We start from the raw sequence: 25,345 nt of genomic DNA, 5'->3' as shown, positions 1-25,345 counted from the left end.
ACTGGAAATATATTTCACATAAGTTTTATCTGTATTATATTGTGATAAACAACAAAACCTGGCCATTTTACAACTTGAATACAAGTCTTGTAATTTACGTTACCACTACCATATCTATATAGAAATTTAGAAAGAAAATCTGGTGAAATGTTGCTATTCTATTACACAGAGTTGCATTAAAAGATACAAAAGATATTAACTGTTTCTTCGTTTCATTCATTATCTAAAGTACAGACAGTATATAAGCACAGTGAAAATTCATCGAAACTGTAATCACGTTACCTGTTTAGTTTGATGTAGAATATCAACAATGATAAGCCAATTAAAAGTAAATAATCATTTAATGTTTAGAAGAGTTCCGGCCATAACTTCAGATCCATAAAACTGTCTTGCCTGAGTAGCCCGGATAGTGTGTGATCAGTTGTACTCAGGTACGACAGTCACTAGACAATCGTGCACAATTCAATCCCGCTACTGAACAAAATGTCCGTCATGCCATGTGCTTTTGGCGCTTGGATGACTGCGCCAGTACTACTTCTGGAACCAGTGGACGGTTAGTGCCAAAGATACGTAACTATTGCGTGCAATCCGAGAAAATGACGATGCTCCTTTGGAAATGAGGTCTCGTAGATTACATCACGTAGATTACACAGACGTGTTTCAGCCCTTCAGTCGGGCAACTGGTAGTCTAGACTGCGGAATGTGTGTACCCCTCTGATAAGTGTAAATTGGAACGGTTCCAACGGCCGAAAGCTATGTTTACACAATGCCCTTTTAGAAAGTTGTCAAATGCAAAATATGCAATATTTGGGATTGCACTTTCTTAGTAAAGTACAAATTCTTGTACTTTTTTGGGTTGAGTCCCATCCGGGATTTGAACCCACGACCTCAGAGTCAGGCACCTAATCGCCAGCACACAAAGTCAGACGCCTAGACCGCTCAGCCACCGCGACTTCCACAAAAATGGAAGTCGGACAACTGGTATTCTAGACTGCAGAATTTGTGTACACCTCTGATAAGTGTTAATCGGCACGGCTCCCACGGCCGAAAGCTATGATTACACAATGTCATTTAGGAAGTGGTCAAATGCAACATGTGTTATATTTGGGATTACACATTCTTAGTAAAATACAGATTCTAGTACTTTTTTGGGTTGAGAACCCACACCCTCTGAGTCAGGCACCAAATCGCCAGCACACAAAGTCAGCCGCCTAGCCTCACTCAAAATGTTATACTATCATTGGAGACATGCACATTTTGGGTGATTTTGACTAACTTTTTACACTGAGTCACACACATGAATAACAGATCATTAATAATTTCTACGTCTCGGGTACCTACTAAGCCTGTCGCCTAATATGAACATGAAATGAACCAGTGAAATCAGTAAAAAAAAAATTAATGCGGAGACACGTAAAATTACAAATGGTGCACATTTCGTGAGGATTGGTGAAATGCGCAGCGCAAAACACAGGAAGTACTAGTTTTGTTCACTTTGATTTAGAGTTATCCGCCCCTATTACCTCTTAAACAAACATGGCGGCAAACGCAGCGTGCGACTCGTAGTTTAAAAATGTGACTAACAAAAAGTTCATGTTTTAAATCTTTACCTGATCTGGGTTTCAAGTTTCTTGTGAGCTATTAACAGAGACTGAAACTACTTCAACTTGTTTTCATTTCATATAAACTATACATTCAATTGGGAAATGACTTCTAATGAGACAATTCAAGGAGAAAACAAAACTATTACAACAGTATTGCAATAGTTTGTCGCAATAGACTATCGCTATCACAGTAGTATGATGCAATAGACCATCACTATCACAATAGTTGTTTTCCCTTAATAGTCACCACTAATAATTGGAATGAGCTTCCTGCAGTATGACTCGCAGTATAATAGAGTGACTATGTAGGTATTAGTATCATTTGGAATAGATGGACAGAGACGGACCTCAAAACGTCAAACCAATGGATTTTCTGATGAAGTTTCACTCCCTTGAATATCAAGTTAGTTATCTTTTCAGAGATTGATTGTGGACAGCCACCTATTTGGGTCGATTTAAATGTGATGGTGACGTCAACGTCATACAACGCCACCGCCACATACATGTGCCGAGAAGGCTACAACATCTTTGGAGGTTCGGGGATCAGCACCTGCAGTGGTGACTCTACGTGGTCGACAATTGACCTGACTTGTATAGGTACGTTTATTATTATCATGTCGTTGTTTGAAACATTTTCATCATCCCAAAAATAGAGAAACACCGTGGCGTCAAACTAAAATCTGGTCGCTGCGTATTTCTTAGTATGTCATCATTTTGCGGCTGTGTCGAATCTCAGATTACTCCTACTTCGACATGTCCTCGGATATCGAAGGGTAGTCCAAAAGAGTGAAGTCTTAATTAGCATTGAAAGTAATTGAGTGAGTTAAAATTTATTGTCACATCGGCAATATTTCAGCCATATCGTGACGAGTGAGTTAGTTAAGTTAATAGTCACAGCGGCAGTATTGCAGCCATATCGTGAGTAAACATAGTCTGGGATTCGAAACTTCAACAAAGGGACACAACTCTGCATCTAGAACTGCAGCATTTTTTACGTTCATTACAACCAACTCAACATATGCATGTGCATTCGGTGTGTTACGACGTAAATTGTAATAAAAACGCAAATTGTAATACTTGCAGCAAATTGTAATAAAAATTGACGTAAATTGTAATACGCAAATTGTAATAAAAATTGACGTAAATTGTAATAATTTTCGTTGCGGTAAAATGTAATAAATATTTACGTAAATTGTTATAACAGTTTTAATCACTCGTAAATACGCGGGTGTTTGTTTTTCGTTGCATTTCATACATCAAATAAGCTTGTAAGGGCGATAACTCAAGAAAGAAATGATTGATTTTGTTCAAATTTGGTACCAAGGTATATTGGCGAGATTCACCGACACATGTGAAATGGAGTGACCTTGAGATAATTTTCAAGGTCACAGCAAAAATCTGAGGTTTTACCAATATAAAGATTGTTAGCGCGATAACCCAAGAAAGAATTGACAAATCTTAGACAAATGACGAAAATGATATTCGTCCTGATATATAATCGATATAAACTGTCCTCTGTATCATGTCTTTTCGCAAATATCTTTTCAGGTTTTGATATGTATAAATATAAAGTGGGGTGGGTGGGGGGGGTTTCTAACGGGTATATCAAATCAAATTAGACATTTGTATAGCGCTACATATCCAGAGTCCTGCTCATGTGCGCTTAGTCGAATGCTCGTTTGAAGAGGATGGTTTTGCGACAAGATCGGAAACTGTTGATATTTTCCCATTTTCTGACATTTTCAGGTAATCAGTTCCAGAGTACAGCACCCGGTCTGCTAAATGATCTGTCTCCGTATGTTGTGGTTCGGACAAATGGAATAGCCTAGCTGACTAGCAATGAAATGCATCACAAATTAAACTTCAGGAAACAAAATATGCAAGAAACATTTTGCATGTTTGAGATTGGTAGAGGTCGGCTAGAATCAAACTTAGATATTAAACTGCACAAAAAGGCAATTTGAAACTACAATCGCTTGTTCAAATGACTCCCCCTTCGGTTTACTGAAAGAACTCGAGAAAGAAATGATGGATTTTGTTCAAATTTGGTACCAAGGTTTATTGACGAGATTTACCGACACCACTTGAATTTAGTGACCTTGAGGTCATTTTAAAGGTCACAGCGAAGGTGTAACAGTTTTGCACATGCCAAGCTTGGTAGCCGCGAACTTAGGAAAGAATTAATAGATTTTGATCCAATTTTATATCAAGGTGTATTGGCGGGAATCCCCCTACACCAATTGAAACAAAATATGCAAAAAACATGTTGTATGTTGGTAAAAGTCAAACTTAGATATTAAACTGCACAAAAAAGCAATTTTAAACTATAATCGCTTGTTCAAGTGACTCCCCCTTCATGTTTACTGAAAGGGCTTGTTTTGGAGACACTACCCACCCCCTTTCAGTTGACGTCATCATAAGGATATAACTCATCCTAAAGTTTTCACTTATTCATACATGGTGTCAAGGGTTCAAACTAAATACTGAATGGTCACACAAGTGTCAGCTCTCAATATGTTGTATATCTGGACACAATGTTTTTGAAAATTTAAAATGAGGGTGTCCTAAAAAACAGTCCCCGTCTTAATGTCAATCAAGCAATCCAAATCTTTGAATGTTGATGATGACGGGAAGTCATCCAATACTATGCTGAACATATTTTATATGATACTATCTGAGGGTATACCATTATCCAAGAGATAGCGCAATAGTGCAGTTGTAAAGGCGTCTGCCTATCACGCCGAAGGCCCTGTTTCGAGGAGGCACCGAGGTTCGGTTCCCGAGATGGGCACATTTGCGTAGTATCCTTGGACAAGATGCTTAGATCTACACTGTCTCAGTTCACCCAGCTGTAAATGGGTACCCGTGAGTATGCGCTGGCAATGTGAGTGTTTAGTTCATTGCGCCTAACAGGCAGCTTGGCTGTACAGTCCCCAGGGAGTTGAAAAGTATCGGAAACTACGATAGTGTCCTATGATCGGGGATAGTAATGTACGTAGCGCCGTGAGCAGGCAATGTGCCTGGGTGTGAGCGCCATATAAGCGGACTATTCCTATTACTCGTTTTCCATTTTCCGCAAATTTGCAAGAAACTTAATACCCCAATGTTGTGATGACTAATATCTCGTTAACCACATTACCCACATGCAGTTTTGGATATGACTTTGCTAATGATTCCTTCAAAATAAAATGGAAGCTTTTTATCAAACATTGGACATCGAGAATATAGTTAGTTTGACTACGTTTCAACGCCCCTCGTAACATACTTCAAAGAAATGAGAACGTCTAAGGAAAAAAGCATTTCGATCTCTGAATACTTCTGAGCTATTTAAATACAAAAAGCAAAGGAATAAAGTAAATAATCTGAAAAGAATAGCCAAGGGAAACTTTTAATCTATTTTTGATAACTGTTTATCACTTCAGTCTACTCAATCAGGTGGTTACTACTTCATCGGGACCCATTCCCCTTCTTGTCACTGATGATTCTGGGATACCTTCAGTTTTTACAGATTTGGATAAAGGTCAAACATTAAATGAATATTTTGTATCTGTTTCAAATGTTACTGATGGCGGCAAGACTTTGCCACCTGTTAGCCATCGCTGTGTTAACAGTATAACAAATGTCATTGTAACCGAAAAGGAGGAATCTGATAAGACCTTACCAGCAAACAAATCTAGTGGACCTGATCGCATTAACATGAGAGTGTTAAAACGAATTTGTATATCTATAGCTGAACCTCTTTGTTTGTTGTATAATATATCACTGAGTGACTGTATTTCCTACATTGTGGAAAACGGGTAATGTTACTCCTATTTTGAAAGAAGGAAATGCATCCATCCCAACTAATTACAGACCTATTAGTTTAATACCTATCCTTTGGAAAATCCTTGAAAGAATAATGGTAAAGCATATGCACGACCATTTCCATGAATATAACATTTTAAGTTAATTCCAGTCAGGTTTTACTGCTAGTCATTTTACCACATCTCAACATAGACATTTATCATAATATATGCTCAGTCCTAGACAATCACCACCTTTACTGTATGCTGTTTTGTGATATATCAATAGCTTTTACAGGGCATGGCATAAAGGTTTATTGCACAAATTAGAAAAATGATGGTGTTCGTGGAAACGTACTCAGTTGGTTAACTAACTATCTATCTGGGCCCAGTTGTTCAATACTCGGTTATCTTAACCGCCGGAGTTAACTCTAACGGCCGGTTAAATCCTTAACCGGCCGTTAGGTAACCGAACGTTATATATGCGTTGTTCAAAACATGGTTAGTCATGCCGTTAGCTAACGTCGCCGTCAAAGTTTAACAGTGTGGTCAACGTCACTGGTTAGCTTCCATATATCCCATAGTTCCGTTTTCTGTTTTCTTCCGGTTTACCAAAACTGGAAACGCAAAATGTCGCCCGCACCCCAAGGGAAAAAGAGAAATCGAAATTTCTCTGCTGACGAAGAGAATGTAATCCAGTCAATGGTTGAGGCCAACTCTATATAGTTTATCATAGGCATGCGAATGTCGTAGCGTTACGCACGTTTTGTATTGGAACACAAGGTTCCAGCCGTTTGAAAAATGTATATTTCAAAGACATATGATCCCAGCTCTGTGTGGGACTTACTTCAATTCCAGCAACAGAAAAGACATTTTAATGAAAAACTATAGCACAGCTATAGATAAAATATGATGAAAATCCATGAAAATAATATTAATATAAGAAGCATTATAGAACAAACTTATGGATAACAACTTCTTTTTATTCGTGAGTGCGACGTTTCGATACAGATTCTTGTACCGTTGTCAAGCATAATGGAACATGAAGAAGGGGGAAGTATATATATACTGGATGTAACAATGTAACAAGAAAACAACATAATTAACATAATTGGCTAGGCAGAAAGCTGATTAAGCCAGAGAGTAGACAAAGGACAGGCGTGGAAGCCAATGATGTACAAATAATAATGAGAGTTTATACAGCAGAGTTTATACAGTAGATTGGGCTTGGTGGATGAGTGCATCATAAGCGGATGGAATGAAGTATCCTTGGTCTCGGTTGATGTTGGGCTTTTGGCGTTTGATGTGGATGGCTTCGGTGAGCTTGCGTTTAGTGAAGTCTGTTTGTTTTTTAGAGAGAATGGTGATGTCAGACCACTCTATTTGATGATTGGGGCTTGCTTTGATGTGGTCGGAGATGGCTGATTTGCTGTCGGAATTGGTAACAGAGGTCTGATGTTCTTTCACTCGGGTGTTGATGGGTCGGGAAGTTTCGCCTATGTAGCTCTGCCCACAATCACAGTTTATTTTGTAGATGACACATTTACTTGCACCACGTGCAAGTAAACAAACTGTTATCGTACTATTATAAGCATGTTTTCAGTTGATAGAATATTTACAAATATTACACACAGGAGTTATCGCTTAGACGGCTACAGTCTTAATGAATCTTTGAATTCCCACAAGACCTATCGCTCACTTTTCACTCCTTAAATTGTCATGACTGTATGGCCAAGTCATTAAGATACTATCAATATCATTTATTAATTATTTGCCAAGTCTGTCAAAACTTGTAATGTATGAACACACATTGCCAAATCTTTTAACATCAAACAAAATAGATGTTGTGTAATTAATACCATAGCTTTTATCTGAAATATGCATTCAATACCAATAGAAACTTAATATGTTACTAGCACCATGTGCAAGTAATCAAACTGTAATCGTACTATAGGCCCCAGGGCCAACACTGCTGAATAAAATCGATCTATTATCCGACCTTTCTTTTGACAAGAATCTCATGAATAATACTGTGCAATATCGTCATTATCTGAACGCCTTCACAGACGCATATTCCGGAAAGATGTCTTGAAAAACATGAAGCTGCGTCTAATTTATAGATGAACATAATTTCCTCGATACTCATTAATCAGATGAACCTTCATTTAGTTCAATTCACAAGTGACTGCAGAAAATGCATAATTCTTGTTAATGACTTCAAGGACGGAAAACATGTATTATTTTTCATAAGTGTATTATAGAACGCTGCAACGATTCGGCAGAGAAATACTATTGTGCCATAGTATTCCTTATATGAACCTATCACTGTATAACATTAGCATTCAGATATTGTTATAAAATAAGTTAAAAATTCAAAATATTATCGTGTAATATGACAAGAGATAGTGTTGTGTTCGCTGTGGCAAAAAGGTTTCGATATTCAAATATAACATTTAATCAAAGTGACTACGAAGTAGGCCTGCATATCACTCACAACAGAAATAGATACATTATAATGTTATGTTTATTTTCCTACACATCAGTTGCGAGAGCAATGTTTATGCTAACTAAGTTTTCATTAATTAATACAGAATTTTTAAAAGATGATTAATTAAAAATGAAGAAAAGAAACGTACATTTCAAAGCGTAAACAAACAATATCCTGTTATTTTGGGATATGCTATGAAGAACTTCAAAATGTAATAGAAATAACATTAAATTATTGAAAGCTATTGCTCGTAAAATATGTCCTTGCGTCAACATCGAAAATAACTCCATAATGAAAAACAATTAACTTTAATTTTCGAAACATACACAAATAATCTCTGGCTTTTTTAAGACGTGTCACGAATAATTTCACAGCTGGTAGAATTAACATGAAATTATAGAAACCATATGCTAACAAAAATTTGAAAATTAGTAATGACAAAGCGTTTGTCACAAACATATAGCTATTACCCCCGCCACATGTCGATATCTGAATGTCGCAATTGTCATCTGTCTGACCCTGAACATTATGTAAACGTTACCGAAACTGTCATCTGATGCCTTGATACAAAATGCGAACAAATTCCATCCATTAGGTTTGGAGATATCGCAAGAATACTCGCTGTGACCTTGAAAATAATCCGAAGGTCACTGAATTCGACTGGCGTTAGACGATACTCCCAACGCATCCTGGTACTACCTTTAAGCAAAACATATTAATTCTGTCTTGTATTTTCGCACTAAAAAGTTAGACATGTCAAAACACTTTTCACTGTGAACTTAAAATGAGCACAAGTTTCCAAATCAATTGGTGTTAGGGGAATCCCGCCAATACACCTTGATATAAAATTGGATCAAAATCTATTAATACGTTCCTGAGTTCGCTGCTACCAAGCTTGGCATGCGCAAAACTGTTACACCTTCGCTGTGACCTTTAAAATGACCTCAAGGTCACTAAATTCAAGTGGTGTCGGTAAATCTCGAATCTCCAGTCAATAAACCTTGGTACCAAACTTGAACAAAATCCATCATTTCTTTCTCGAGTTCTTTCAGTAAACAGAATAGGGAGTCATTTAAACAAGCAATTGTAGTTTTGAAATTGCTTTTTTGTGCAGTTTAATATTTAAGTTTGATTCTAGCCGACTTCTACCAATCTCAAACATAGCATATTTTGTTTCCTGAAGTTTGTGATGCATTTTATTGCAGATTTTACGTTTTTTGGGAGTACCAAGCCAAGATACAAAGTCTCACAAAATGGGGATCGTGAGGCTGCAACATAGCAAAACCAATTTGCTTGAGGCTGACAGATAATATGTAGAAAAAACCCCATAAAAACAGCTGCATTTGTATCATATTCTAGGTGAGGCTGACTACTATTTGAACGTCCCTCGTAGTTATACCCGTTAGAACACCCAACCACCTCTCCGACTCTACATGCATGCAAGTGTGTTAGCTATACCCGTTAGAAACCCACCCCTACCCCACCCCCACTTTATATGTATACATATCAAAACCTCAAAAGATATTTGCGAAAAGACATGATACAGAGGACAGTTTATATCGATTATACATCAGGACGAATATCATTTTCGTCATTTAGCTAAGATTTGTCAATTCATTCTTGGGTTATCGCGCTAACAATCTTTATATTGGAAAAACCCTCAGATTTTTGCTGTGACCTTGAAAATTATGTCAAGGTCACTCCATTTCACTTGTGTCGGTGAATCTCGCCAATATACCTTGGTACCAAATTTGAACAAAATCCATCATTTCTTTCTTGAGTTATCGCCCTAACAAGCTTATTTGATGTATGAAATGTAACGAAAAACAAACACCCGCGTATTTACGAGTGATTAAAACTGTTATTACAATTTACATAAACATTTATTACATTTTACCGCAACGGAAATTATTACAATTTACGTCAATTTTTATTACAATTTGCGTATTACAATTTACGTCAATTTTTATTACAATTTACGTCAAGTTTATCACAATTTGCTGCAAGTATTACAATTTGCGTTTTTATTACAATTTACGTCGTAACATAGTGGTTTGTGCTGTCAACGGTCAGAATGAAACGGGACAGAAAATGGGTGAAATACTCATGACAGGCACAAATAAGAAATAATCACATTATGACTAGTTACATAAGTTAACATTTGTTTGTTGCTGTTCACATCACATTTCCCCTGGATATCACTCACGACCAGATAATAACTATTTGTTTACTTCAGCATGAGGTTTAGTTATGAACAAAATTTAGTTACAATACAAAAATATGTTCTTGTTTTATGACTAAAATATACACCGTGGTCTGCCGATCGTTCTGCATTGAAGGTTATTACTTCACAGTCATGGGCCTGACTTGGTCTCAGTTGTAGACTGCGGCTTCCCGCCACATCAGGAAGGCTCCTTTTCAACTGATAAATGGTCGACTACACCAACACGACATTTGGTGCCGAATCCAACACCTTCTGCATTGAAGGTTATTCTTCACAGGGGAACGGAACATCATGGTGCCTCTCCAATGGGACTTGGTCACAAAGGGACTTGATTTGTACAGGTAAGTGAATCTTCCTCATCCTGAAAATTTGGACCTGTTCATTCAGGCAATCGTGTGTTGAGCTAAAGTATCCTGCACTATAATATCCGTGAATAATTTCACGATTTCAAACCCATCATTGAAAACAGAATGAAGCCACGCAAAAGCCGTGGCACACAGATAGAGGATAACTTTGATTAAATGACAACTTTGTTAAATTAGTTAAAATGCAGTTGGCAGTTCTATTATATAGGCCGAACTATGTTGAACTTCTGGATGTTAAATGACGGTAAAATATAATAGACACATGTTACAGTACAACCAGAAATTATTGAGAATTTAAAGATTGTAAATGTTATATTTTTTTAACTCATTACTCACGTATTAAATGTGAATATTAGCAGAACATAACTCCAGATTCAAAGACAGGTGAACAGTTAGTATTTTGTCAAGTCACCATGGGCAGCAATGCAGGCTTCAATGAGGCGGGGCATACTACTGATCAAAGAAGTTAGAAAGTCGTGGTCCATGCTGTCCCAATATCGGACCACCTCTTCTTTCATTTCAGCAATATTTGTCAGATTTTTCTTATTGTCACTTTCCTGCATAAGTCCCCAAACATTTTATATTGGATTTAGGTCAGGGCTATAGCTTGGCCAATCTAATAATGTCATATTTTGGGTCCGACACCAGGCCTGTGAATGCTTTGAACGATGTTTTGGGTCGTTGTCCTGCGGGAAAATCAAAAAGTGTCCATAGAACACGTGAGCAGATGGAAGTAAATGTCCCTCTGTGTACCGCTCACTGTTCATATTCCCTTTAAATACACAGAAGGGGGTTGCCCCTAACACAGATATGCCACCCCACACGTTAAATTTCGGACTGTACTTTGGGCGCTGATACAAAGGTTTTTCAGTTTGTTTGGTCCAGAATTTCAGTGTATTAGGAAACAGCCACACAGAACTTTCATTTGAGAAAATCACATTGTCCCAGTTAAATTTTCTGTGCGGTAAGCACCAGTTCAACCTTTGCTCCTTTTGTTCAGATTTCATGATCGGTGATGAAATTCCTCGACTTTTCTGCCAACCCATTGCATGCAGCTCAGTTCTAATTGTCTCCTTACAGCCAGCCACAGTTTCTCTATCAATCATATCCAGCCTTAAGTTTTCTAAACTCCTTCGTTTGTTCTTAGAAACAAGGGGGCGGTGGGGTAGCCTAGTGGTTAAAGCGTTGGCTCGTCACGCCAAAGACCCGGGCTCGAATCCCCACATGGGCACAATGTGTGAAGCCCATTTCTGGTGTCCCCCGCCGTGATGTTGCTGGAATATTGCTAAAAGCGGCGTAAAACTAAACTCAGTCAGTCATTCAGTCTTAGAAACAAGAATACCAAGCCGCCTCCTGTCAATTTTCTGGGCCTACCTGCGCCTCCCTGCTGCTCAATGCAATATCCATTTGCAATATTTTTCAAAACACGATAAACAGTGGACAAAGGGATGCCTGTTCTACTTGAAATCACTTCAGCTGATCTGATGTCCTTGTTATAATACTCTAAAATCAACTTCCTCTTCTCTAAATCATCCATACTGAGGATCACTGAAAATGTCGTCTGCTTGCAAGTAAACAAAGTGGGATAACTCTTCACAAACTAATGAAAAAGGATTAACGGAGTTGTCTCTCTTGAATAAAACCAAGCACTTGATAGCTGGCCAAGGTTGTTTATACTAGAAATCCAATTAAACATATTCCTAAAATTCTCAATAATTTCTGGTCATACTATAACATAGTGTTCACTGTCCTTTGAACAGTAAGAAAAATACACAAGTGCAAATAGAAACATACTGCCAAGAGTCAAAGTGGTCGGACGTCCCATTGCCGGACTCGCTAAGAAACTCTGTTACTGCAGTAAATATCAAGCTGGTTACCTTTTCAGAGATTGATTGCGGCATACCGCCTTCTTGGGTGGAACGAAATGTGACGGTGACGTCCACCTCATACAACTCTACCGCAACTTACATTTGTAGAGAAGGTTATGACGATTACGGAGGGTCAAAGATCAGCACGTGCACTGATAACTCTACATGGTCAACTATTGACTTGAACTGTACAAGTAAGTTCACTATTCACCCTAAAAAACTAGCATAGGAAGTTCTTCAAAGGCATGTAGAAGTTGGTGTAGTAATACAAGACAAGACTTATGGATAACAACTTCTTGATATATTTTTCACAACGTTTCTGGGCTAGTTCTTGCCCCTTCTTCAGGTGGATAATGGTGATAGTGTACAGTACAGTATATATATAGATGTACAGGAAGCTAGATATGTAAATTGAGTATATACAAGGGAAAAAGGAGGTATAATTAAGTATGTACAAACAATGCAGTGAGATCGAAGAGCAGAATGCAAGGATAGGGTATGTTGTTTACAATAAGGTCAAGGGTGTGTTTACATAGCAGAGTAGTTAGAGCAGATAGAGTTTGAGAGTCTATGATTTCTGGGTGATGAACCAGGCGCTGGGGAGGTAAACCCCTTGATCTCTGTTGATCTTAGGCACTACAGGCGCTGGGGAGGTAAACCCCTTGATCTCTGTTGATCTCAGGCACTACAGGCGCTGGGGAGGTAAACCCCTTGATCTCTGTTGATCTCAGGCACTACAGGCACTGGGGAGGTAAACCCCTTGATCTCTGTTGATCTCAGGCACTACAGGCACTGGGGAGGTAAACCCCTTGATCTCTGTTAATCTCAGGCACTACAGGCACTGGGGAGGTAAACCCCTTGATCTCTGTTGATCTTAGGCACTACAGGCACTGGGGAGGTAAACCCCTTGATCTCTGTTGATCTCAGGCACTACAGGCACTGGGGAGGTAAACCCCTTGATCTCTGCTGATCTCAGGCACTACAGGCACTGGGGAGGTAAACCCCTTGATCTCTGTTGATCTCAGGCACTAATCTTCTTATGCTGATTGACTCACACAGTTTTCATTTTGCGCCAACTGCTGCTGTTGGAAGCCAGGATTTCGGTGTGTTGCCAGTTGATCGAGTGGTTGGGATTGTTAACAATGTGTTCTGAGAGGGCAGATTTGAGATCAGATTTTCCAACTGAAGTTTTATGTTCTTTTAGTCTTATGTTGAAGGGCCGACATGTTTCTCCAATATAGCTGCTTCCACAATCACAACTAATTTTGTAGACACATCCTCTTGGAATGGGTTCTCCTCTTCCATTCGCTCTCGGGATGGTTTTTAAGGTTTTGTCGGAATAAAATGTCACATCAACACTGGCAGTTTTTCTAAGTATTCGACTGATGTGATGGCTAATCTGGCCTTGGTAAGGAATATTGATTCGGATGGGAGCTGGTTCGGTTTTGGGCGGCCTGTGATTTTGTGGCTGTAGGGTGGTGGTTATAGTCCGCTCTACACGTTTCTTGGGATATCCGTTGAGGGTGATGATGGTCGTTTTCAGGTGGTCAATTTCATTGTGGAGTTGTGCTGGGTCGCAGATAGCCTTGGCACGTTTGGTTAGGGTAGAAACTACGGCTCGTTTGATTTGTGGGTGATGGTTGGATAGATAGTGAATATACTGGTCCGTGTGTGTTGGTTTTCTATAGACAGAGGGAGTGATCTTGTTGGATGACTTGTCGAGCGTTACATCAAGGAAGGGCAGTTTGTGTTGATCTTCAGTCCCCCCCCAAATCCCCAGCGAAGCGTGCTGTCGTTTTTCACCTGACCTTACGTTCTTTTCTGTCTGTGGTAAATGGAAGATGAGTTTCATTTTTCTGTTAGATTGTCAATCAGATGACTATGTAAGAAATAACTATAAACTGATGTACAGGCCACTCAGTTTCGCGATGATTTGCACATTTCTTTCGTAGAGCGGCGCGTCAGCTTACTGTAGGTAAACGCATCAAATGATAGGGAATTTAACACTGTAAACCAGCTTTGGTGAAACTTTGAAACTTTGGTGAAACAAATGTGCGAGATTATGGTCCTGACAAAGGAGCGACTTACAGTACATTTGCTTCCTGAATGGAGCCTAGCTGGATTGACACCATCCCTTCAGCCGTTAGCGGTTTAGACACATTTAGCCATATATTTAAAAACACACATATTCTACGATTAAAAAGGTTGGGTTGATTTAAATTGATTTAGGACTATGTACCCTCTCAGGAGGACAATCATTTTACAATATTTCAAGCCCCTTTGAGCGTACAACCACTAACAATCTCAGATACTAATCTAAACTACCAATAATAAAATATACTCATGCCAATAATGGTTGTCAACCCCTACCCACCCCCCACCCCAACCCAACCCCGCCCCTCATCCCCAAACCCCTCTCCAATAAAAAGAATTGAAGGGGTGACAACCATTATTGGCATGAGTATATTTATCTATTTACAAATCATTTAACAAATCTAATTCTTTTAAAAATGCAATAATTAAATGAGAACTTATATTATTAAAAAGATCCTTCATAGTTCGTGATTTGAAATAAAAAATAAAGAATGTAAAAACAACACCCAGAATATGTGGGAAATCTTCACGACAGACACAAATAAGAAGTAATTCACATAATGCCTCTGCAACTTCAGTAATTAGTTGGGGGCAAACTATGCTGTGTCTTTGTGAAGGCGTTGCTGTTCACATAACGTTTCCCCTGGATATCACTCACGACCAGATAATACTTATTTACTGAATACAACACGATGTTTGATTATGAATAAAATATACTAACTGCAATCGTCTATAACCAATGTGACCTGATGGATGACCTCAGTTGTAGACTGCGGCTTCCCGCCACATCAGGACGGCGCCGTGGTCGACTACACCAACACAACATATGGTTCCGAAGCCAACACCTTCTGCATTGAAGGTTATTCTTCACAGGGGAACGGAACATCATGGTGCCTGTCTGATGGAACTTGGTCACAAACGGACTTGGTTTGTACGGGTGAGTGAGTCTTCCTCATTCTTAACATTTGAACCTGTTCATTCAGACAACCTTGTGTTGAACCTAGGTATCTTCCACTATATAATATCCGTGAATATTTTCACGATTTCATGCCCATCATTGAAACCAGCATAAGCATGGCATTGTCGTTGCACATAGGTAGAGGACAACTATGATTAAATGGTATAATTTTGTTAAATAAATAAATAAATGCATTGGACAATTATTTTAGTAGGCAGAGCTATGTTGAATTTCTGTATTTTGAATGACGGTAAAGTATAATAAATAGTTTTTAAAATAGCGCAGCTGTCCTTTAAACAGTAAGAATAATGCACAAGTGTAAACAGAAGCACACTGCCAAAGGCTGAGTCAAAGTGGTCGGACGTCCAATTGCTGGACTCTCTGAGTAACTCTCTTACTGCAGTAAATATCAGTGAGTGAGTGAGTTTAGATTTACGCCCTACTCAGCAATATTCAAGCTATATGGCAGCGTAGTAAATATCAATCTTGTTACCTTTTCAGAGATTGATTGCGGCATGCCGCCAACTTGGGTGGAACGAAATGTGACGGTGACGTCCTCCTCTTACAACTCTACCGCGACTTACATTTGTAGAGAAGGTTATGACGATTACGGAGGGTCAAGGATCAGCACGTGCACTGATAACTCTACATGGTCAACCATTGACTTGAACTGTACAAGTAAGTTCACTTATAAACCTAAAACATTAGCTTAGGAACGTGTTAAGCACACACCACTAAAACGTACCACCCAGTGCCCTCTAGGGTAAGAGATTAAGTGCACTATGAATCAGATTGACAAAACTTACAAATGGGTCGTAAAGGTTATCTGGTTGGTTGACAAACTGCATGGCCTCAGTACGTATGCAGGAATAACAAAATGGCGCCCAAATATATTGCCACTGAGAACATGTACAAAAGCAATGTCACATGGACCAACGGCAATCTGACCTGTTATGATATTCCAGAATAGAGAGCTCTCCTCATATACGCGCTTTGTGTTATTGTTTTTTTTAAAGTCACGTGTCTTGTCTGCTTGTCACACCTGGAAGAAGACACTAACGTGATGACTGCTCAGGGTTGGGTTTTACGCCGCTTTTAGCAATATTCCAGCAATATCACGGCGGGGGACACCAGAAATGGGCTTCACACATTGTAGCCATGTCGGGAATCCAACCCGGGCTTTCGCTTTAACCACTGGGCTACCCCACCGCCCCTTGGTCCAGTAGAATACATGGCGTCACACCTAATATATGACTGAGGATTGTTAGCATTTGTGAATGCGTTGCTGCCCATAGCGGCGGAGGAACCTGCACTGGTAGTGGGTGTGATCTGGATTACATGACAAACTGGGTAGCGACTTATTATTGATCGGTATTATGTTGATCGGCTTGAAGCTTTAGGTTTGGTCACAAAGACAGGTATGACATTGAGTTCCTCATATTTCCCGCACGTTTGTTTCTTGTTTAACGCCGCACTCATCAATATTCCAGTTATATGACGGGGGTCTGTAAATAATTGAGTCTGACCCACACGGTCAAGTGACCAATAGCTTGATCCTCGATCTGCGCCAGCGAGCCTGACCACGATATCCCGTTAGTCGCCTCTTACGACAAGCATGGGTTGCAGAAGACCGATTCTAACCCGGATCTTCACGGGCGTCATATTTCACGGGGAAAATATGCTTCTCATGAACTATCAAAGAATATCTGAAAGACATTCCGCCAAATTGTTGGATTCAGTTTTCCACCCCAATCCTCTGTGACGCCTACTTTCGTTTTTCATCTGACATTGCAGTCTTATTGGTCTGTTGGTGAATGGAAGATGAGTTTCATTTTTCTGATAGATTGTCCATCAGATGACTATGTAAGAAATAGCTACACACTGATGTACAGGCAACTCAACATAAATGTTCGCTGATTATGTTAACTGAGTTCTACCCTTTGAAAACTCTTACTGTTCCTCAACGGTGTTATGTTAATTTGAATATGAATGATCAATTACATTAATTTGCTAACAATACCAAATACCAGATCCTTGCTATGAGCATGAGTGCTTTCATTATGGAACATATATATCTACTGTCCGGAATGATACGAAAGAAATCCATGAATTGAGGAATGAATACAATTATGTATTTGGTCGAAAATAGTAACGGCTGGATTCTCATGACGTTAATTGTACGCTGTCATGCATGGTGTAGCCGCACGCACCTCACCTTCTGACTGACTGACTGAGTTTGGTTTTACGCCGCTTTTAGCAATATTCGAGCAACATCATGGCGGGGGACACCAGAAATGAGCTTCACACATTGTGCCCATGTGGGGATTCGAACCTGGGTCTTTGGCGGGATGAGCCAACACTTTAACCAATAGGCTACCCCACCGCCCCCTCACCTTCTGACTGACTGACTGACTGCGTTTGGTTTTACGCCGCTTTTGGCAATATTCGAGCAACATCACGGCGGGGGACACCAAAAATGGGCTTCACACACTGTGCCAATGTGGGGATTCGAACCCGGGTCTTCGGCGTGATGAGCCAGCGTTTTAACCACTAGGCTACCCCACCGCCCCACTCACCTTCTGAGGATGCGTTGGTGGTCAGTCTAACACAAGAAGACCATAACCCTTTGTGTAAAGCCTTTTAGTTATAAACGTTGGTAGAATTCGATTCTGAACTTTCAGAGTCTTTCACCACACGGACAGTACATTGCCTTCATGTGTATGTACATTTTCTGTCGCTGCTTAAAGAGTACACTTTTTCACTTCACTGTATCACGACACATAAAACGGAGGACATCGCTCACGTCCAACGAACAATTGTTTGTGTGATAAATCCTGAGAATAAATTATGAAAGAAAGGTACATTCTGCAGACGTATAGGGCATTCATTGTCTGTTGTGATCGCTCAGTTGTAGACTGTGGCTTCCCGCAATACCAGGACGGCTCCATGGTCGACTACACCAGTACGACGTTTAGTGCAGAAGCCAACTATCTCTGCGTTAAAGGGTATGCTTCATCAGGGAATGGAACATCAATGTGTTTGCCTAATGGAACTTGGTCACAAACAGACTTGGTTTGTAACGGTGAGTGATTCCATTTCATACAGAATATTTGGGTTTAAACGATGTATCGACACGAATGCCACTGCACCACTATCATATGAAGTTTTATGGTGATACACGACAATGCATCCTTAACTGAGTGAGTGAGTTTAGTTTTACGCAGCACTCAACAATATTGCTATATGGCGGCGGTCTGTAAATAATCGAGTCTGGACCAGACAATCCAGTGATCAGCAGCATGAGCATCGATCTACGCAATTGGAACCGATGACATGTGTCAACCAAGATGCGAGCCTGACCACCCGATTCAGTTAGTCGCCTCTTACGACAAGCATGGGATACTAAAGATCAATATTCTAACCCGAACCTTCACGGGTCACCTTAACTGAGGTGATATGACATAAGGCATATTAATAATGTCGAAATATATATGCACACAGAGTTCCGATTAGGACCACAGTTAATAAATTGGAATCTAGACGGTATCGTTTCAAGTCACATCGGCAATATTTCAGCTATATCGTGACGAGAACATTTGATATTGAAATGAAATATGTATATTATAGAAAACCTGCCGACGAAGGACAGTAAAACAACTAGAATATCACAGATATGTATGTAAAACTAGTAGTTAAATCTAAAACGTTTTAACTATAGGGGACAACACAATATAAAAATGGGCTATAGATCGCCAACAACTGAAGGTAGATCACCATACTAGGAGCCATGGGGACTTACATTACTTTTGCTACTTGCATGGATCCTAGCTGGATTGACACCATCCCTTCGCTGGCGATTGTAGGAAAATTTAGCCAACAGTTAAAATAACAAAAATACTACGTATAAAATGTGATAATTTATATTTTACCTTGAAAGTTTTGGGACTTACGTACTCCTTCATTATACTAATGCAACTAGAAAACTGTGTAGTTTTACTTACCTAATGTGCGTGTTGTGAATGTTACAGCGTCGTCTCACAGTACGTGGCAGCAGGTGGCCATTACAACAGCAGCAACTACGCCGATTGACCAGAGAGATGACTTAAAGAATCGAATTTCCGCTACCTGTAAACCTAATCTCCGCGTTAAAACTGACTTTAGCACTTGGAGCAGGGTCACAGACCTTCATTCAAATGGCGTCAAAAGCGGTGTACGGATTTGGGGCCAGTCGGTAAGAGGGTTGGCTAAATCGTCCTGGGATTCCTTCAAAACATCCCCTCAACGTGGGTTCGAGCTGTTTGTATCGGATGCGCTGAGCACCCATATGTCAGTGGATGACACTGGGGCAGCGACGACGAGCAGTTATGACGGAAATTTCATTTGGTTTGTGAAAGACGACCAGTGCATGTCCACATCCCATGCCAGTGACTTAGGATCTGTACTGACCAGTCTGTTTGAAGGGGGAATCGGCACCAGTTTTGATACCTACCACGTAGATGGTAGCAACAATTCTGTGTATGGACAGGTATCCGGTCATGTGTCACAATCTTTCCTGCCTACATTCAAAGCATCTCCTTACTGGTATATAAGTAAAAAAAGTACGTTGGGAACGTCACAGGTCATCAGGTGGAAGTTTGCAGGGGCATTTGTCAACATGTCACCCGGCTCCAGTTCCATGACATGGTGTCCCGACACGTGTTGGCACCATGTCTTTGACACAAGGACCTCACCTACAAACAAGGGCAAATACATTCGCCATCTAATCAATGGGGTACACTATGGACACAACATCATGCTTAAAGCTGAAAACCTGGTTGCAAAGGCAAGGGAAATTATTCTACATGATGGTCACGTGACTGTAGGTGTCAAAGAATTCTGGCTTCCAGCTGATAAAGATGCCTTCTCATCCGGGTCGCTTCAAGCTTGGATGATGGCGTCTACGACTGGTCGCGTGGTTCAGTGCACTCACGTTCCAGAATCCGTTATCGTGGAGGATATAACAGAGAATGAAACAGCTTCTATTTGGTTCCTGGACTCCAGACAGTATGATAAGGCTTTGACCATAGACGGAACCGGGGCTGTGTTGTCCGGGTCATTGTCAACATTGTTAATCAAGGTCAATGAAGGGAGATCACTCCGAGTGGGCGTGCTTCACACAAATGGATTGTACAGGGCTTTGGAGGTGGACACTGTCGATGTTTCAAGCACTGACCACATAGCAGTGAATATTATCCACAATGCAGACTTGGTGTCAGGATCGGGGAACAGCTTTAGTTTTTCGGACACATGTCGCGTGGTATCATCCATCATAACGACTGAGGGCACCTACAAAATGTACAGATATAACATTCGATCCGCCGGAGATCACAGCACAGTCAATGACGTTGCGAAAATTGATTGGTTCATTGAAATTTAACATATGCATGTAACATAGTACGTGCAGTTTTAATAAATCTTCAAAAGTAGAGCTTGGACGGTTTCAAGTGCTTCTGGCAATATTCAAGCCATACAAAAATATTCTTTGGTGTTTGTTTGTATTCATTTGGTTTTGGGATCCACCAACAGAACTGTTGAAAAACGTCAACATCATCAGTAGACATATTACTGACACTGCTGACAATGGCCCGAACGGAATGGTAATAAAACAAAGTTTGTTGATGTTAGTTTTGTTGGGCTATTTTATTTCGTATCGATTACCTCCAATAGAAAACATAGTGACCAGATATCCTACGATAGTTTTCAAATGGTATTCAGCCTCCTTTAGCGCATACATGTATTGTAATCATCGCGGGAGAGTCAAAGCCATTCCTCATTAAAAGAGTAAAACAGAACACAACCCTTCAAACTGATTCCAAAGAAAAGAAACCAATCATGTTCATACAATATTTAAACTGAAACAAACAACAAACAAAACCCATGTGCTGAATTTTATTCTGGACAAGTACAGGACAAGTACTTTTCCATCAGACAGATAAACTTGCAAATATGTTCTCTCCGATGCTGGCGTTGATTGGGCAACAACTACTACTGTAATAGACGAGTCCAAAGTTTCCCAATTTAGCCAGACGCATTGCAATGATCCGGTATCGACGTTTTCCATCTAATGGGTCGGGTTATTCGACAGGAAGAAGCCAAACAGTATCCGCTGAGTAATATAAGAATTTATTTTGGAATATGAACCTCAACTACGTTCATATAGTTTGTTCAAAAGTAGCGTAAGTATGTTCCACTTACCTTGTAAAAACATCTTGTGATGCTGGGTTGATGAAATGACGTTTAAATTATAAGAAACAACGTGTCCCTGTATTCGTTTTGGGGAATTATCAGACATTTCAGAATTTTAAATTCCCTTTCCGTTAATGGTCTGATTTGTACGAACTATGTTCGCATTGTTTCTGCATGGACTCATATCCTGTCATCTTCTTCTTCTTTCAGTCAACCGTTACCAGTAGTCCGACTTCCATATATGTGAGGCTGTGTTGGTTAGCGATAAGGTGTCTGACTCTGATAGAGTCCTCATAGTCGACGCCATAGGTACTAGAATGTGCACTATACTGAGAATGGATGTTAGATTAAATGTCGTGAATAATAAATATCTGTAATAATGGTCAATGGATAGCAAGTCTGTCTGCTACGTGTTTTGATATATTATGGTAATACTATGTAATGTTTGGTAGAACGACCCAAAAGCATTTGTGTTGAGCCATCATATAGCTGGAATATTGCTGAGTAAGGCGTTAAACAATAACGAAATAAATAAATAAAACATATGTGATGTTTCAGAAAACGCCTTTCATATGACACGGAAGAACAATGTTCAGCATTGCGGGGTTCTGTTCAAACTACAGAAGGTGACCACTCTGAACCATTTTGACTGGTCAGTCCACAAAGACCGGGTACACCGGCGACCGGTCACAGTACTACACCTCACGTCACCTGTTAAACAAGTCATTAAGTGCCAAACACAGTCATCCCGACAATAACCCTGTAACACATACAACGACAATGTGGGGTCAAGGTAATGTGAACTCAGACAGCATTCAATACCACCCGAGGTTGTTTGTTTAACGTCACACTCGGCAATAGTCCAGCTCTATAGCGTCGGTCTGTAAATAATGGAGTCTGGACCAGACAATCCAGTGATCAACACCATGAGCATCGATCTGTGCAAATGGGATACGGTGACACGTGTCAACCATGTCAGCGCACATGACAACCCAATGCCTTTAGTCGCCTTGGGGTGCTGAAGACCGAGGCAAGGAATTTAATCTATACAATATTTTCTAAAACAATTCCATACTGTAATTTTTGATGTTTTATAAATGTATACCTCAATAAACAGTGACATAAAGTTCGTATAAAAAGACAATCGATTGTGAAAACGGCACTCGTATGCAGAAACATATTGATAAGGTTCGCGAATGTCGACATGGTGCACTGCTTCATGCATCAATCACGTGCACAAAACTTCAATATGGATTGGCAGGCGTCAATATGGCCAATGTGATGGCTGATTAGATCTACTTGGTAAATACACGATTCTCACAGGCTTTTTCAACGCACAAAAACACATTAATGAAAGAACCCTTCTCGCCACATCTCGACAAATGCAGATGATGTGTATGTTTCTGGCAGAGAGAACTAGCTGATGTTATCAACATGTATTTCCTGGACTTCAGAATCTAAAATCATGTTGACGTGGCTGTGAAGATCCGGTTAAGTCTTCAGCAACCTTTGCGTAGAAGCGTGTGACGGTTGATTGGTGCATGCCATCCTATCCCAACTGTGTAGATCGATGAGCATGACGTTAATTACAGGATTGTCTGATCCTAAGTCGATATTTACATACTGCCGTCATATAGCTGGAATATTATTAAATGCGGTGTTAAACAACGATAAAACAATATTGACGTCGACCTTATAGTACTGCTCGTGGTAGGGAAGGAGATGTTCCCCTGACGTATTCGATATTCTTCTCGCTCTAGAATGGTTTTTGATTTTATTGTAACAGAAGTTATCTTATCGAGGAGGTAGGGTTCCCTTTCTGGTATCATAGGCAGGAGAATACGTTAATATGACGCAGTCACGATAGTTCATCCCAGAAACCATGCCGTTTTCAGAACTTCATGAACGGGAAACGTGCGTTTGTTTCGCTGGCATGGGCCAATGTAAAATTAATCGTTTTACAGCACATTAGGTAGTATAAATTATAAACCACTAGCAAGCGAAGCAAGACCACTTTGCTGGGAAATATGACAACTTATGGTACTTATGCTTTCCTCTAGAATCCTAGCAGGATTTACGCCATCGCTGTGCTCGAAAGTGGGGGCGTGCACTTGGCACTTACAATCACGCCATCGATTGTTGTATACTGTCAAAGGGATTTTCAAAGGAAATACAAGTACCTTTCAGCTCACAGAAATATATTATTAATAATTAATGCTGTCATAACAAAGTACTTGTCGCTATATCGGGGTAGTATATTGCGCATTCATCGATTTCTAGTCTGCTTTTGATTCTGTCTCACGTACAGGTCTGCTATATAAGCTTTAGGTTGGCAGCATTAAAGTTCGAATGCACAGGTTAATAAGTAATATGTATACACATGTTAAAGCTTGTGTCTCTCTTGGTGGTGGATATACAGACTTTTTTATTGTGCATATGGGGTTCGTCAGGGATGCCAGCTCTCGCCGTTTCTGTTCTCATCCTTTATTAACGATATTGTTCAGTTCCTGAGTGAAGACAATCAGTGGTGCATATCCATAGGTGTTGTTCAGCTATTTATCTTGCCTTTTGACTACGACTATGGTCTACTGTGGTCAGCAGACTGACTGAGTTTGCGAATGGTAGTTTCCATCTTTGAAATTTACTCAAGCAAGTGTCATACAGTGAGTGAGTGAGTTTTACGCCGCTTTTAGTAATATTCCAGCAATGTGTGGAAAGTGTCATACATTTGATTAAAGCAACTATTTTAGCTCCACATTCTTACATCTAACTACAACTGGAGAGCTAACATATTACATACACGTCTAATACACTCTTTCAGTTCCTTATATGTCGGTCTTTTCAAAGAAAGCGTAATACAGAATCCATGTAAGAACACTACACACCCATTGCTGAATGTCGCAAATACACTATTCTAGATTGCTGGGATGAGAATATAGCGCATGCTTTCAGGCAATGTTTCTACTGGCAGCCATGTTGAATTTGGCATCATATGCTATTCATCCAGGAGGGCATGCTGAAGTTTTATTCTTTGAGGCAAAGTAGAATGTAGTTACATACCTGATTCAGAGTGGAGGCCATACCGAATGTGGTTTCATGTCGAATCTATCCAAAGTTACCATTCGAAAACAGTTCCGAGGTCATTTGATGCATTGCTAATAACTTTGATCTTGCTAATATTAAGAAGTGTGTGGTTATTGATTGTTGAAAACAAAATCCAAACAGAAACACCAATATTTCTTCGAGTGTAATGTGTGGTCTTGAAGCAAACTAAACAAGCTATAATGTTTGTTTATTTCTTAGTGCTTTTCAAGTTTCCATACACTTTATCGATACAAGTTGATTGTATCTTTACATCAAATGTAACTCAATTTAACAAGTAATTAACATGAAACCAATTTTACCGCAGATTTTTGTACTATTATATTGCTACAATTCCCGATAGAACAGGATGCTGGAAATACGGTTTTATGGATTCTCTGTTTGAATATTTATTCGAAGACAAGAGGGATCACATTTAACGGATCGGAGCTTCTTATATGAATGAAGCAATGTGATATTTTATGTTCGAAATATTGAGTGATATAGCCGAATATCCACTCAGTATGTGTGTGGATGTCTGTTCCAAAGTAAAAAACATTAAGAAACATTGGTCATATGACGTAATGTGTTCGGTAGATCTTTTGGACCAGCTCTGATCATTCTTGCGGACTGTGTAATAGTATACTTCTAATTAA

The 25,345-nt window shown here is 39.7% G+C and overlaps 1 protein-coding gene across 3 annotated transcripts in view; it reads left to right on the top strand.

The window, feature by feature from the left end:
* The window catches only part of LOC124264684, a 66,889-nt gene extending 44,925 nt beyond the window's left edge, over nt 1-21,964 (top strand). For 2 of the 3 annotated variants that reach the window (XM_046699440.1, XM_046699441.1), the window contains 5 exons: nt 2,025-2,201; nt 15,189-15,362; nt 15,885-16,061; nt 18,292-18,465; nt 19,412-21,964. In XM_046699440.1, coding sequence (XP_046555396.1) covers nt 2,025-2,201; nt 15,189-15,362; nt 15,885-16,061; nt 18,292-18,465; nt 19,412-20,799 — 2,090 coding nt within the window. In that variant the 3' untranslated portion in view covers nt 20,800-21,964. Of the gene's footprint in view, nt 1-2,024; nt 2,202-10,251; nt 10,440-12,348; nt 12,526-15,188; nt 15,363-15,884; nt 16,062-18,291; nt 18,466-19,411 lie in introns of those variants that run through there. The other variant, XM_046699442.1, reaches the window with a different exon arrangement.
* Nucleotides 21,965-25,345: the final 3,381 nt, after the last annotated feature.

The sequence above is a fragment of the Haliotis rubra genome, unplaced genomic scaffold (genome assembly GCF_003918875.1).
Source record: "Haliotis rubra isolate DU_JTF1 unplaced genomic scaffold, ASM391887v1 Scf937, whole genome shotgun sequence".
NCBI lineage: Eukaryota > Metazoa > Mollusca > Gastropoda > Lepetellida > Haliotidae > Haliotis > Haliotis rubra.
Note: the sequence above shows the minus strand (reverse complement) of the source record. Positions and strands in the feature narration are given on the sequence as shown.